A 14,734-nucleotide genomic window follows, 5' to 3' on the forward strand; every position below is an offset into this window, starting at 1 on the left:
ATATAATTGTACATCATTTATACCCAAGGCCACGCTGTACAACATTATGAACAGTCATTTCCCCAGTGGCATCACAATAAGCTTATTCCAAAATCCCTCAGCTACTTTTAGAGGTAACTTAGATACCTTCCATTACAAAGAAGTATCAAAATTTCAATAATGCTTTATTAAGGACAGATTAATATGCAGTATTTAAAAAATAAAAAAAAAAAGCTAAAAAGCTAAATCTAAAAATTTAAGCTTCCATCTGGTCTGAAGCAGAACAAAGTGCTGTCTTCTCTTTACAAGAAATGTGGAATACTTTCAAGTATCTTGGTCAAAGATACACAAGGTTTAAAAATTTCTAGCTCATTCTACATACATACAGAGGAGTTAGTAGGCATTTAAATCTCAAATTGTATTAGATGGGCTGACCATGCTGCTGTCCTGGTGAGCAGCTCTTGTGCCACTGGATTCTGAAGCTGTGGAACCTGCAAAGGAGAGAATGTGTTTGGTTTGTTTTGTTTTTATAAATATCCTCATTAATCCAGTAAAATTTGACTACTTTATGTTTTATCTGTCTTAGCTTCCTGCATCTGTTGTGAGTCTCCTTTTCAACACTATTTAAAAACTGGTTTTAATACTGGCTTCGTATTTAATATCACCAATCCAGAATAAAAAAAAAAATATCACTTGAACCATAAAAAGGATTTTCATAATCTTTTCAGTGCTTTAGAGCCAAACAAATAGAGCTGCATGTGTGCCAGCAGAGCCTGAGGGAGGGAAGCTGCTCAATGGCATCCTCAGAACAAGAGGGGACAAACCTGAGGTGAGGTTTTCATCTCAGAGCCTGGCAATAAGCAAAAGCAGCTTAAGATTAAAGCCAGGCTTCTTGTCAAGCAGTCCCACTGTCTGTTTTGGGAGGTGAGAGGAGCTCAGAGAGGAAGGAGAGCCCAGATAATGCCTGGAATGGGTCAAACACTACAGAATTTCTGTGCACCAGTCCTGATCTACCAGAGGAGCTGCCCAACACAAACCCACTTTCCTTAGAGCAGGTTGGGAGAGCTCCATTGTGAGCAGGAAGAAAGAGCCCAGAGCTTTGGAAACCACAGCACGTGCTTGGAGTCAGCTCATTGATCTGTGTGATCACGTCCAAAAGCTCCTGGAGATGAAAGGAGCTGCTCCACATCCTCATCCCAGCGTGGCCTGAAAGGAGAGGCTGCAGCAGAGGGGCTTTGATCCATTTTCCAAGGGATAACTGGGACACAAACACAAGCAAGTGCTCGGATTGTGGAGCAAAGCAGCAGCCAGGCTGCTCCCTGATGTGACTTCCTTCAGACAATTTGCACCTTTGAGGAGGCACCAGAGGGGTGATAACCCAGCCCATGCCAGGCCTGGAAAGGCTCTGCAGGCCCCAGAGGGCAGCAATATTTTCCATAATTTACCAGTGGATGTGCTGGCACTGCCCCAGTGCTCACCTGTGCTCCCAGAAACAAGCAGGTAACGCTGGCAGCCAAGTGCTGCTCACAAGGGCTTTGTGCCACTGAGGCAAAAGTGGAGGAGGAGGGCAGAAGAGGCAAGAGCAGCTTAGAGAAGGCCATAAATATTAAAGAAGCATCTTTAAAAAAGCAGGAGTATCTGGAATAAGCTAGCTATAGAGAGAAAAGCTCAAGGAATGGTGAGAAAGGGCAGGAAATCCAAAGTTTAGCTCACACAGTTCCTGCTCCCCTGGGGGAGTGTCTGCCAAGAGCCTGGTACCCATTTCCCTTCCCACCTTTTCCTGGCTGTACATCCACAATCATGCAGTCATCATCTTCCTCATCTTCCTCAGTGTCTGCCTGAAATCCATCCATCTCTGCAGCCTGGAGGGAAAGAACAGGTACCAGGTGTGAGTCAGGAGGGTGAGGGTGCCACAGGCCTGGCACAGGCAGTGCTGGGCAGGTGGGCACATCTGGAGGGAAGGAAATCTGCAATTCCCAGCTCCACGAGCTGAGACTTGTGACAAAAGGCCTCATCTGCAGTGGCACACACAGTGGGAAGGAGGCCAAGCTCTTGCTCCAGGATCCTTCCCTCTTACACAACGTGCTGAGCAGCCCCCGCAGCGCAGGCAGCTCAGGCTCCGTGGAAATCTGACTCTTGCTGCATTTTTGGAAGGGAAATCTCTCCCCCCCCCCGTTTATTATTTTCATAGAATCACAGACTCATAAAGGTCAGCGAGTCCAACTGTTCCCCAGCACTGCCAAGGCCACCACTGGCCCTGTCCCCAAGTGCCACATCCCCACGGATTTTAAATCCCTGCAGGGATGGGGACTCCAGCCCTGCCCTGGGCAGCTGTGCCAGGGCTGGGCAATCCTCTGGGTGAAGAAATGTTCCCTAAATCTCCAACCTAACCCCCTCTGGTGCAATGTGAGGCTGTTCCCTCTTGTCCCCTGGGAGCCCCTGGCTGTCCCCTCCTGTCAGGGACTTGTGCAGAGCCAGAAGGGCCCCCCTGAGCCTCCTTTGCTCCAGGCTGAGCCCCTTTGGATGTTCTCTCCCTTCTGAAGACAGAGAATTACTGTTGCTTGTCAAGTTTGGGCCTTGTTCTCTCCTGACTCCTCCTCATCTTTGCCAATCAGCTTTTATTCAGGGAGTGGTGCCAGTTCTTCCCTTGCTGCCCAGGTTTCCTGCCATGGGAAAAGCCCAAATTCCCTATTTTGAATCAAGAACACAGAACCCAAGGAGTGACACAAACCAAAGCTGCCCAGCTGTGAGGGTCTGTTGAGTTTTTTTTCTTTTTTCCCCCCTTCAGCTGGACCTGGAATGAAAATCCTGGTCCCCATCCCCTAAAAGCTATTCCAAGCCAAGAAATTTTCAATTTACATCTTTCAATAAAAGTCCCAGTTCTCAGATTAAATCCCTCCTACACGTGGGCAGGTACTGCCCACTTCAGCACCAAATTTTTCCTCTCCACAGCTTATGTAAGAGCACCTTGACTCACACAAGCCCTGGTGTGAGCTTCTCAGCAGAGCAACACGTGCCAGGGTGGGAATCTGGCAGCTGTGCCCTCCCAGCCATTCCCAGGCTCTCCCCATGCTCCAGCCTGGCTCCACAGGTGGGGTGGGATCTTAATTCCTGATTGAGACATCAGGAATGAAAGGCTTCTGGGGCTGTGACACCTCTGCTCAGAGCTGCACTTCACCAGCACAGCTCTGAGAAGCTTTGAAGCATTCAGGCTGGTGATGTAATTCTCCTAAAAGCCTTTGTTTTGCTATTTCTGCTCCCTTATAAGCTGAATTTCCAGTGGGTGCCAAGCAGAGACTTTTATCTCTGCCTTTATTTAGTGTACAAGAAAAAACCCAAGCAGATGGAGTTTGGGGGCTGAACAGCTTCTCACAAGTCTCTGATCTCTATCAATACCTGAATGCTGAGCTTTTTCAGTAGAAAAGCCAAAAAAGCCAAGAATAAATTGGGAAGGCAAAGCATAAAAAGCATCAAAAGCCTCATCTGTGGTCCATGGGAGGGGGGTGGAACGAGATCAGCTTTAAGGTCCCTCCCAACCCAAACCATTCTGGGGCTCTTTCCTAACCTGGTGCACAGGGAAGGAGGAATAAATCCACTGGCAGGGATTTCAAACCCTGCCCTGCCTGTGGGATTGGAAGCCAAACGTTGATAACCCCAAGTTCCAGCACCTAAAAGCCTCAACAGAGCACCCCAAGCTTTGTGGGGACCCAACTGTGGCCCCTCCAGGGCCTGAAGGGGCCAAGAGGAAACATGGAGAGAAACTTTGGACAAAGGGATGGAGGGACAGCACACAGGGAATGGCCTCCCACTGCCAGAGGGCAGGGATGGGTGGGATTTTGGGAAGGAATTCCTCCCTGTGATGGTGGGGAGGGCTGGGATGGAATTCCCAGAGCAGCTGTGGCTGCCCCTGGATCCCTGGCAGTGCCCAAGGCCGGGCTGGAGCAGCCTGGGACAGTGGAAGGTGTCCCTGCCTATGGCAGGGCTGGCACTGGGTGGGATTTAATGTCCCTTCCAAGCCAAACCATTCTGGAATTCCCATTTTTTAGTCATGATTAGGCTCCAGCACTACCTGTGGTTGCCCTGAAAAGCAGAAGCAACAACAGGAAAACCACAACACAGCTCCCAAGCAGCAACCACTGCAATTCCATCTCATTTTGTCCCTATGAATTATTGTACTTTTAAACCAGCTCTTGAAATTCAGCTTTATGTGTGTCAGGATGAGCTGGAGCCTTTACAGACTGCTCTGGGCTGAGTTGCAGCACTTGGGAACCACATTTAATCTGCTCACATGCAACTGCTGTAAGTCATCAGCTCGGGCTGTACATCTGGCAGCCACAGGCACACATAAAACCTGCACACAAATTACACACAGCTGTAAAACCAAGGCCAAGCAGACTCTCAAACTATTCACAGCTTGGATGCAATCACTGCCAAATAGCAGAGAATGGAAGAACAGCAGGAGAGCAACGTTTCAAATGGAACAGAGAGTCCAAGCTGCAGACACACAAAAGAAACCCATCTCTTTAGTCCCATCATTTCACTTCTTTCCCCATAAAAAGGGTCTTCTGGTGTGCAGGACAGTGGCTGGAGGTACCAGGCTGAGCAGGGGGGGGTGCAAACACCCCCAGCCCCATTCCCAGCACTCCTTACTGGGCCACAACAGGAACTCACCTGCTCAGCACCCCGAGGTCTCTTCATGAACTTGGTGATGGACATGCTTCCCATGGCCTTCCTCTTGGCTGCCAGGGGGGTGGGCTGGGGGACAGCCACTCCTGGCACGCTGCCCCCCTCATCCTTGCCCGTGCAGGGCACCTGGGTGACGTAGTTCCACTGGCAGGGCACGGGGAGCTGCTCCTGCCCGAAGCTGCGCAGCACCTCGGCGTGCACGTACCAGCACATCCTGAACTCGGGCCTCTTCTCGTACACGGAGCTCTCAGAAATGATCCTCTTGAGCCTGGCCTTGGAGGGGACCCCGTTGTCCTCCCCACCTGGGGGCTGTGGGGGGCTGCTGTTGCTGCCCTCGGGCACGTCGCTGAAGCGTCCCTGGCGGCAGCACTCCTGGAATTCCTGGATGATCACCCTGCTCCCGTGCACGTTCCCGTGCAGCAGAGGCAGGAGCTGGCCCAGGACTGTGAGGAAGGGGGGAAAAGGTGGCACAGAATGGGTTAAAATTGGGAAAGACAGGGGGATATAAATCAGCTGATTCCAGAGGAGTCGTTGGTTTTAGAGATGGGATTGCCCAGAGAAGTTGGGGGTGCCCCATGTCTGGAAGGCTCCAAGGTCAGGTTGGATGGGGCTTGGAGCAAGGGGAAGGTGTCCCTGCCCATGGCAGAAACTGGATGGTCTTTGAGGTGTCTCCCAACCCAAACTGGGATTCCATGATTGTAACAGCAGCCAGATTTGATGTAGAAAACCCACCCCCAATAACAACAACACCCTGGAGTGAAATCCCCACCCCCTGCTTGGCCTTTATGTGAGTTATTCACAGCCTTGTGTTAATCAGGTGCAGGAAAAGCCCCTGACTGGAACCCAGCACAGAAACCAAACCCTTTCCCCCAAACAATAAGCAGGCTCAAGCCCATCCTAAATTTGAGTTTGCTCAAGTCTGGTTGGCTTTATTTCCTAGATTGCCCAGAGCAAGACTTTTTGGAGAGGCACTGCTCTTTCCAAGAGCTCTCAGAGGTTCCTTGGATTCCAGACTTGTCAGAAACAGGTCATTCTGAATGCAACACTCAAAAATCCCCCTACTCCCTCCAAAGCAGAGTACAACAGTGGGGAAGTACTGTTTAGCCCTTCAGGTCTTACTTTGCTGATCTTTTGCTCTTCTTTTGCTACATTTCTGTGTCTGCTGCTCTTCCTCTGGCACAGGTGGATCCAGGACACAGGCTGTGAACTGCTGGAGCACCTTCAGGTCTGGGTTGGTGCTGTTGTCCTTTGCTGCCCTTTCCCAGACACAGCCAATCTTCACAGGCTGTAGGACATGGAACCTCTTCCCCTTGGCTATCAGCTCATCCCACTCCTTTGCTTTCAGTTTCTGACGAACCTTCTGGTTCTCTGGGTCACACTCCTGCAGCCACAGGGGACAAAAGACTTGTTACACCCACACTAGGGGAAAAAAAAAAAAAAAAAGAGCTTTTTAAACCCAGCTTTGCCTCATGTTCCCTGAGCCACACAGTGCTCCTGAACCGTGCAGGACCCTGCTCTCCTCCCCTGCCAATACTGACATGACACAGTTCACTGGAAACAGAGATGGAAACTCAGGGACACCCAGCTCCCTTACCTCTGTCACACCTTCATCTTCAGATAGGTACCCATGGGGTACAAAAAACCCATCGTCCTCATCTTCATCCTCTCCCTCCTCTTCATCATCCTACAAATAAATGGATTACAAGTTACACTGCTAAGTGCAAGTGGTTCCTGATTTTTTTCAGCATGCAGGATCCTCACCTCTTCACTATGGGAGAGACTTTCTCCTGGCTCCTCCTCTTCCCACTCTTCATCACTGTCTACTTCATAGTCCAGCAGTTTCTGCAAGAAATGCCAACATTTCTGTCCATCACTGGAGAAACCCAGTCTGGGGTTTCAAAGCTGAGGGAACAAAATGGCTCAGAAATCCCAGGGAAGCAGAGGACTTGGCCAAGCACATTCACTTCTAGAGCATAAAGAATGCAGCAGGCTGAGGTGCTTACAGTGTCCTTGGACCATGGATTCCTGGCACGGATCAGGGAGGTTCTCTTGTTCCAGGTGCCCCAGTAGGCAGGGCGGTGATTCTCACTGAACTGCAGGAGCTTCATCCTGCCAAACTTCTCCCTCTCAGGAACAGCATCTGCCTGGCAGTTATCCACCACCACCACGTCACTGGGAACACAGGGGAAGGTGGCTCAGCCCCACAGAACAGCTCCAGCCTTCCCTCCTCTCCCACATCAATCCTCAAATCCCCTCTGCAGTTCATTTCATAAAACAGAAGCAAAGCAAGCCCCCGAGTGCAGACTGACCTGTTGACACTGTCACTGCTGTCACTGACCAAAGTGGGCCCAGTTTTTCGTGGTTTACGACATTTTAGATCCTTCAAGAAAGAATCTTCACCATTCTGGGCATGCAGGAGCTTATCCAGCTGTTCCAGGTAGTCTGGATCCAGGGCAACACGGCTGAGGGGGGCTAAGACCATGTTCTCCTTAATTTCAAAAGGAGCAAACTTCCCACAGGAGCCAGCAAGGGTCTGAAACATCAAATGAGCAATGTCAGGGTTTGGACACTGAAAAGCTGCAGCACCAACACATGCTAGAAACACCTGCTGTTGAGGTGTTGCCTGAGGTGAAGATTTAGGTTAAGTGAAGATTTAGGTTAAGCCCTTCCTGTCCAAGACTCCAGCAGATCTTCCAGGCAATGAAGAAGAGCTGAGATTCACTAAACCAACCACAAATGTCTTCTGTAGTCTCTGCTCTGGCCTTTTTCTTAAAATCCTTTACGCTTTTGAGACCAGGAAATTAAGAAAAAACCAATGTTTTGACCACGTGAGAAGCTGTAAGGGGCAGCAGAGAAGGAAATCAGGGTATTTGTTAGGAATAACTGTGAGAGACCAACACTCAGGCACAGCAATCCCTCACCTTGGGGGCTTGTGGAGTCTTTGGTTTCTGGAAGAACCTGGTGATCTCTGCTTTCTGTGCATTGATGCGCTGAAACGAGAACCCAAATGCAAATCTGAGATGGGACAAAGCTTTGGAATTCCAGGTGAGCTCATGCATGACTCAACTTCAAATGCAACGAGGCACAAAGCAAAGGTCAGGCAGTCACCAGCTCCTGTGACTCAAGAGGAGCACTCATGGTCCTCCCTGCCACAAGCAGGGCTCCAGTGTCATATTGCCAGGGGAGAGTTCACTTGTGGGCATTCAGAAACACACACAGAAAACACCTGAGAGGGGAAAAGCAAAGGAACCAACAGGTGTGAAAGTAACAGGTAAAATCTGCATGGAGCAGCCTCGGTAGGTCAGGGGGGACAGGCTGCACCCAAAGGCACCTGCTCCACCAACAGCATTTCACCCCAGAAAGAATTTGGAGACAAACCAGAGAAAGCATTTTTACCTTTTCTTCTTCCTTTAACCGTTTCTCCTCTTCTTTCTTTCTCTTCTCCTCAAGTTTTGCCCTTGAAAACAAAGATCACGTGAATTGTCACCCAGCAGGGAGGGTTTATTTGCACTGAGGTGGGAAGCCCCAGGCCCCACCACGAGGATCATCTGTCAATCCAGGCAAGAACCACGCTTGGTTAAGTGCAGAGAAGACTTTGTTCATTCCTTCTAGAGCAAATATTGACCCATTTCAAGTTAATAGGCTGCCTCAAGTTTCTCTTGGTGCCAGGATTACCAAATCACAGGTAACTTCCTCAACAAAGAGCCCAAGTGAGCCAGGTGAGGAGGGGAAGCTCAGGGCAGCAGGACAGCAGAAGGCACTGCTGGGACAGGGCCACAGAGTCCCTCAAGCATTTCAGAGCCACCCCCTGACCCCAGGCCCGTGCTGCTGGAGCAGGAGGGCAGGGAAAGTGGGGATGGAAATCAGCACAGGGACCCCCAGGAGCTGCACAAGCCCAGGCACTCACTCCAAAGCCTCCTGCCTCTCCTTGCGCTTCTCCTCCTTCACTCGCAGCTTCTCAGCTTTCTCCTTCTCTTCCTTTTCTTTCTTTTCCCTCCTTTCTTTCTCTTTCAACTCTTTCTCTTCCTCTTTCCTCTTCTTTGCCTCCTCCTTGGCTCGTTCTTTCGCAGCTTTTGCCTCTTCCTTCAGCCTCCCCTTCTCCTCCCTCTCTGCCTGCAGCTTCTGGAGCTTGTCCGCACGCTCCTGATCCTGGGGCACAAAGGGGACACTCAGGGAACTGCAGCTTTGTGGTCCCAAAGCCCTGGTGAAAATCAGCATTTCGTGGCTCAAAGAGGAAGCTGGACCCACCCAGTGCTTGACCTGCAGCATCACAAAATATCCTGGAATGGGAGGGACCCTCATCCTTCCCAGGAAAGCAGGTGGGAGCACATCCACAGCCCCCTGGTGCCTCAGCAGCCAGCTGAGCTTCCTTGTGCTGCCTCTCTGAAAGCTTTAATTATTCTTTTCCCTTAGCAAAAAAAAAAAAAAAAAAAAAAAGGTATTTTCATTTCTCTAAGCATCAAAGAAAGCTTTGTATTGAGTCATCTTCATTACCACTGTAGCATTATGGAAAATTAGATGGGAATTAAAAAATCGTAATTATTCCCTTATTTAATAAGAGATTTCAGATTCTTTCCAAAATATTTCCTCCTGAGCAAAGCTTTTCATGCTTTGGTGTCATCATAGGGCTACAGTGGTGTCACTTCCACAAGTGAATTTGACATCAGAAACCCACAAGGATTTTCTGATGGTTTCCACTATCACAGAAATCACTTTGATGATCCTCGTGGGTCCCCCCCACGCTGGGATATTCCATGATCTCAGGGAATAAAGTCTCCAAACCCCAGACTGTGGAGTTTATCCCTTGTTTTCTTCCATTTTAGATCATCAGACATCACCAGCGCCCTGAGTTTGTTCAAGGAGCACTCTGGGGACAGTGGGGGGAAGATTTTATTGGAAGTGTTGCCTTTTATGGTGTTTCCTCCCAAAACAACTGCAATTCTCACCATGGCTCTGCTGACACAAAGGAGGAAAATGTCAAATTAAAGAGAAAAAGCTTTTCTGTGCTGCAGGCGCTTGGTGATGTCACCAGGAAAGGAGGATCTGCCTGTGCCCAGACACTCCAACTCCTCCCTGGGTATTTTCAGTTTTCTTTTATTGATTTCACATCTCTCCTTGTCAACATCAAGGCTTCCTGAGCAGTGTCACAACACAAATAACTGCAGAAAGCCACCAACAGCCAAATGGTGCCAATGGCAAGGAAACAACACTGTCAGCCTGAGTCATGGAATGTGCTGGGTGCTGGGAAGCTGGTGTGAAGCTGACAGCTCACTGGTGGGTCTGGTTCATTCCCAGCATCATTTTTAGCTTCCATTCTCCTCTCTCCCTCCCATCCCTGCTATTTTTAACACAGCTATAGAAGGGAAGAAAACAACAGATTGGAATTCTATATGGGGCACTGGGAAAAGCTGAAAAGCTTTAGAGCTACAACTTACATAAAACACACAAGTTTATAAACAAGCCACTGAGAGGCACAGAATTCCTGAGCTCAAACCTTCCCCGGGGCAGATAAAACAACCCCAAAAATCTCATTTGTGCAGCACTGACTGCTGGAATCTCCAGTGACCCTCCAGCCTCCTCTACATCCAGCATTCCATGAGTGGCAGCAGAATGAGGGAGCAGAGTTTGCTGAGGAGCTGCATCCGAGCAAACAGAACCTGGAGCTTGAGCATTCCCAGTGGTGGCATCCAGTGGTGACATTCTCTGGGAAGCCACAGACACAGTGCCCCGCTTGCCTCGTGTATTCATAAAAACAGAACCTCAATTTTGGGGCTTCACTGTTTCTGATTTCTTCCCCAAGAGCCTCAGATGCAACCAGGGCTCTGTTCAGGAGCTCTGGAAAGAGCCAAGCACTTTAACTGCCTGCATTAAAGGTTCTTCCACGTTCCTCAGGGTGAGGAAAAATGGCAAAAGAGATGTTCCAGCTGGGCTGAGATAAAAGGCAAAGGCCTTTGCTGGCTCCTCAGGGGAGGTTTGGGTGTCAGGGAAATGCCTTACTCTTTGCAATCTCAGCTTCTCCTTCTCTGCTGAACTTCTGTGGAATTTCTGAGGTACCTGGAATTACAAAATGCAACATTTTAGAGGAGATCCTGGTCCTGCCTTTCCAGCCTAAGTGACATCAGGCTGCTCCTGCAGATCACATCCAGTCACTCCAAATTCCCCCAGAGCAGGGGATGAGGACACAGCTCAGGAATTTCCAATTCCCCATTCCCATCCCAGGGCTCCTGCTCCCATGAACAAACCCCTCTGGTCCCCTCAGCAAGGGAACACCACGTGCACAGCACCCAGGGGAGCTGCTCTGAACCACAGGGGACATTTCAAAATGGCAAACTCACTTCCTTCCAGCTAAACTTGGGGTTGTTTGGTTTTTTTTTTGGCCTCCACCTATCTTGCTGTGATATTTAGCTGTAACTTTATGAATACAAGGACTGTTTTCCACATTTTAACACTGTTTCTTCTTGTCATCACAGTCCACTTGATCTTCCACCAGTAACAGCTCACTGACCCTAAATTCCAAACAGGGCACACTTGTCATTTTTCTTTTATTTATTGGGGGGGAAGAAAAAGGTGGTTTATGCATAAGATCATTGTTCATAGACTGGTTAAAGACTGTCAATATTTCAGCACACTGTGACTTGATTGACTGGATCCTCCCCCCCTCCTCCTGCCACTCACAGCATCACATTTAAATTGTGATTAACAGGCTAACACAGCCCAACTGCTTTATTTTCTATATTTAGCTGACATAAAACAGGAGTTCTGTCAACTGAGGGCTTCAGCTCCTCAGAGCTGCTTCCTCCCAGGAAAACAAACCTGCCAGGACTCCCAGCTGCACAGCTTGGGGTGCAACACCCTCATTTTGGGGAGCAGCACACGAGCAAACCCAGCCCCACTGGCAGTACTGGATTACACCAGGAGTGCTTTCTGTTCTGCCACACTGGAAATACTTCATGCCTGCTTGAGTGTGTCTGTTTATTTTAGAGATGGAAGAGTGGAAGAATTGATCACTTGACTTGATAAACACAACAAAAGGACTGGGAGAACCATCCCTGTGGTGCTGCTGCCCTTGGAAGCTTCTCCGTCCAAACTGCCCCAAAAATCAATGTTTGGGGGCCTCCTGCTGAAGCAGAGCTGCTAAACTGAAACTCAGGTGACCAAAAACCCCCTCATGCAGAGGTTTTTCATGGAATGCCAGAATGCTTTGGGTTGGGAGGGACCTTAGAGCCCATCCAGTGCCAGCCCTGCCATGGGGCACGTTCCACTGTGCCAGGCTGCTCCAAACCCCTCCCAGCCTGGCTTCGGGCACTGCCAGGGATGAGGCAGGACAGCTGCTCTGGGAAATCTGTGCCAGGGCTTTTCCATGGCAGCTGCAGAAAATTCTGAGCTGGAAAAGCATCTGCACTGGCTGTGCTGGGGGAACATCCTCACAGGAATCCCAGCAGCTCGGAGGAGGATAAAACAGAGCTTGGGAAAAAACACCTGAAGCACAAAACTGCTCTGGGCTGCTGCTCCCAAAACACCAAGTCCCAAGTGGGCATTTCATTAAAGAATGTAAATACAGCAGCAGCCAGAACCAGGGAGGATCAAATCCTTGAGCTGCAGCATTTAAAGACTCCAAAAGGGCAACAATCCACTAATTAACCACCACCACCTTTCCTACACTCCTCACTGCCCCACTCACCCTCTTCCCCACAATGCCAGGAACCCAGACATTGCACCACAGCAACTTCCACCCCAAAGCAGAGCAGACCAACCTTCCTGGCAGGTGTGGAGGCAGCCAGAGGGCTGGTGCTGCCCTTGCTCTGTGCCAGGAGCTCGGGTGAGCTCCCAGAGCTCAGTGAGGAGTTGGTCAGTCCCGAGTCTCCCTCGTGGGACGACTCCAGGGCCTCGCTCTCCGACGCGGCGCTGCCGTCCAGAGAGGCCACCTGGGGGGATTTCAGGCTCATGATGTCCTCCAGCAGCACCACGGGCACCTTCCCCTCAAAGAGCACGTCCTTCAGTTCGCCCTGAGTGCCCTTCCTGCCTGCCACGTCCCTGCAGGCTGTGAGGCCAGAGCGTGGCTGGCTCCCAGCTCCTGAATCCTGCTCTGCCTTGGCTGCAGCTGCACAGGGCCCCTCAGTCTGCACGGAGGCACCTGCTGGGCTGCTCTGCGAGGAGCTCAGGCAGCTCAGCTCCTTTCCTATGGTGCCGTTGCTCACAGCAGCTCTAGAATCCACATCCTCCTGCCCCGTGCCATCCCCGAGTCTGTGGCCAGAGCCCCTGGAGAGGTCAGGAACATCCCCAGGGTCACTCGTGTCACCCCCTGGGTTTTTCTGGATAAAATGGTCCAATGGACCCTTTCCGTTCACGAGTTTTGGAGGCAAATTCCCGTCGGAGCCCAGCTGGCAGTCGTTCTCCACGTCGTCCAGGGAGACACCTGAGGCATCCAGGGAGGGATCCTTGCTTGGAACAAAAGCACTCGGGGAGCTCTTGACTTTTTTGACTTCTGGATTCACATCGAGTTTTTCCTTTGGCACGGGATTGAGGCGCTTGAAGGGCAGCCGAGCTGCAACAACACCACCAGGTTAGAGCCAGGGAGTGTCAAAGGGATTTATTCATTTGTAAGAATAAGATTGAGATAAGCCACTTAGAGATGGTTTAATCACAGCCAAGCCAAAGTATTTCATAAAATCACGTCTGAGATGTTTTTAATGTGCTAAAACTGTGCTGGATGAGAGACACTCCCTTACCTTGGACGAGCTTCCGTGGAGGAACAGCAGCTTTGTCTCTGCACTCCATGGCTACGGGAGAAAACAACAAATCAGCACCCGTGGCTGCTCCCAGCGAGCTGCTGCTTCCCTGAGACAGCTGAGGCAGAGCCCAGCAGCTCTCCCGGGGCCGGTGAGGGAGGACAAAGGGGTGCCACTGCCACCCCCAAGCCAAAGGAACCCCCGACCCACCGGGTGCCAGCAGCCGCGGTGCCCCCCTCGCTGGGCTGAGCAGGAACGTCCCCAGGAGCCTGTGCCAGCACCCAAGGAGATGTTGAGGAGGAAATTCCTCCCTGTGAGGATGGGCAGGCCCTGGCACAGGGTGCCCAGAGCAGCTGGGGCTGCCCCGGGCTGCCTGGCAGTGCCCAAGGCCGGGCTGCAGCACCCCGGGGCGGTGGAAGGCGTCCCTGCCCGCGGCAGGGGTGGGACGGGACGGGCTTTCAGATCCCTCCCCACCCAAACCGGTCCGCGACTCCACGAGCGATGCAGCCGGGCGGGCCCGGGCCCAACCCCGGGGCGCGGCGGCAGCTCCGGCACCTCCTTTGTTACCCCGGGCAGGCCCCGCGCACCCCGCGGCCCAACCGCCGCCGGAAACACCTCGCGCCCCGGCCGCGCCGCAACACCCCCCACCCTCCCCAGCTCGGCCCTACCTGTGCCGGCGGCCAGCACGGCTCGCGGCGGTGCCGGGCGGCGGCGGCCGACCCTGAGGCGGCCCGGCCCGCGCAGCCCCCGCCGCTCCGGGCCCGGTCCCGCCCGGCCCGTCCCGCTCGTACTTGGCGGGAGCCGGGGCGACCCCGCGTCCCGCGGCGCTGATTGGCTGAGCGCGCCCCACGTGACCCGCCCAGCCACCCTCCCCCGCTGCGTCTCGCCCTTCGATTGGCTGCCGCCGCGAGCGCCGCTGATTGGCGGAGGGGGCTGTCGGTCTGGCGCGCTGCGGGCGCTGATTGGGTGGTTTTGTAGAGGGCCGGCGGGGTGCCGCTGGGCCCCTGCGCCTGGGCCCGAGGCCTGCCCGCTCACCGGGAGGGAACGGGGCTGCGGCGGGTCGGTGCCGCGGCGGGTCGGAGGGGCCTGTCGGCAGCACCGGGCGGAGGGGGCGGAGCCAGCACTGCCGCGCCTCGCGCTACTACGGGCATTGAGCCAACGCGCGAAATGGCGGCGGGGCCGGCGGCCAATTAGAGCGCCGCTGCGAGACGCAGGCGCAGCCGCTGTCGCGAGGGATGCTGGGAGTCGTAGTTTTCCATTTGGAGTGTCTGTCGCCCCATTTCCCCCCCAGGCCCATGGCGGGGGTCCCGGCACGGTTGTCCCCGTGTCGCACACGCGGC

The 14,734-nt window shown here is 52.3% G+C and overlaps 1 protein-coding gene across 4 annotated transcripts; it reads right to left on the reverse strand.

Annotated features, from left to right (window-relative positions):
- Positions 1 to 143: 143 nt before the first annotated feature.
- On the reverse strand, positions 144 to 14,445 carry CHAF1A (chromatin assembly factor 1 subunit A). Of its 4 annotated transcripts, none has more exons than XM_053965580.1 (15): positions 14,430 to 14,445; positions 13,395 to 13,445; positions 12,420 to 13,210; positions 10,663 to 10,719; positions 8,573 to 8,814; positions 8,062 to 8,122; positions 7,587 to 7,655; positions 6,975 to 7,198; positions 6,669 to 6,837; positions 6,427 to 6,507; positions 6,260 to 6,349; positions 5,785 to 6,046; positions 4,651 to 5,108; positions 1,754 to 1,841; positions 144 to 470 (listed from the first exon to the last, which is right to left on the reverse strand). In XM_053965580.1, exons 2-15 carry the CDS (start codon positions 13,441 to 13,443, stop codon positions 391 to 393), a joined length of 2,721 nt encoding a protein of 906 aa, XP_053821555.1. In that variant the 5' UTR covers positions 13,444 to 13,445; positions 14,430 to 14,445; the 3' UTR covers positions 144 to 390. The 4 variants fall into 4 exon arrangements, with proteins under 4 accessions (XP_053821555.1, XP_053821553.1, XP_053821554.1 ...); XM_053965578.1 differs by lacking the exon at positions 14,430 to 14,445 and adding an exon at positions 14,063 to 14,140; XM_053965579.1 differs by lacking the exon at positions 14,430 to 14,445 and adding an exon at positions 13,605 to 13,950.
- Between the last annotated feature and the right edge of the window lie 289 nt (positions 14,446 to 14,734).

This window comes from Vidua chalybeata, chromosome 27 (genome assembly GCF_026979565.1).
Source record: "Vidua chalybeata isolate OUT-0048 chromosome 27, bVidCha1 merged haplotype, whole genome shotgun sequence".
Lineage (NCBI taxonomy): Eukaryota > Metazoa > Chordata > Aves > Passeriformes > Viduidae > Vidua > Vidua chalybeata.

Bases quoted from the DNA above. Each gene is read 5' to 3' on its own strand.
- CHAF1A (XM_053965580.1), bottom strand. From the start codon at position 13,443: ATGGAGTGCAGAGACAAAGCTGCTGTTCCTCCACGGAAGCTCGTCCAA. The intron at 13,211-13,394 runs GTAAGGGAGTGT...GTGTTGTTGCAG, and splicing joins TCCACGGAAGCTCGTCCAAG to CTCGGCTGCCCTTCAAGCGC. The intron at 1,842-4,650 runs GTGAGTTCCTGT...CTTTCCCTCCAG, and splicing joins GACCTCGGGGTGCTGAGCAG to GCTGCAGAGATGGATGGATT.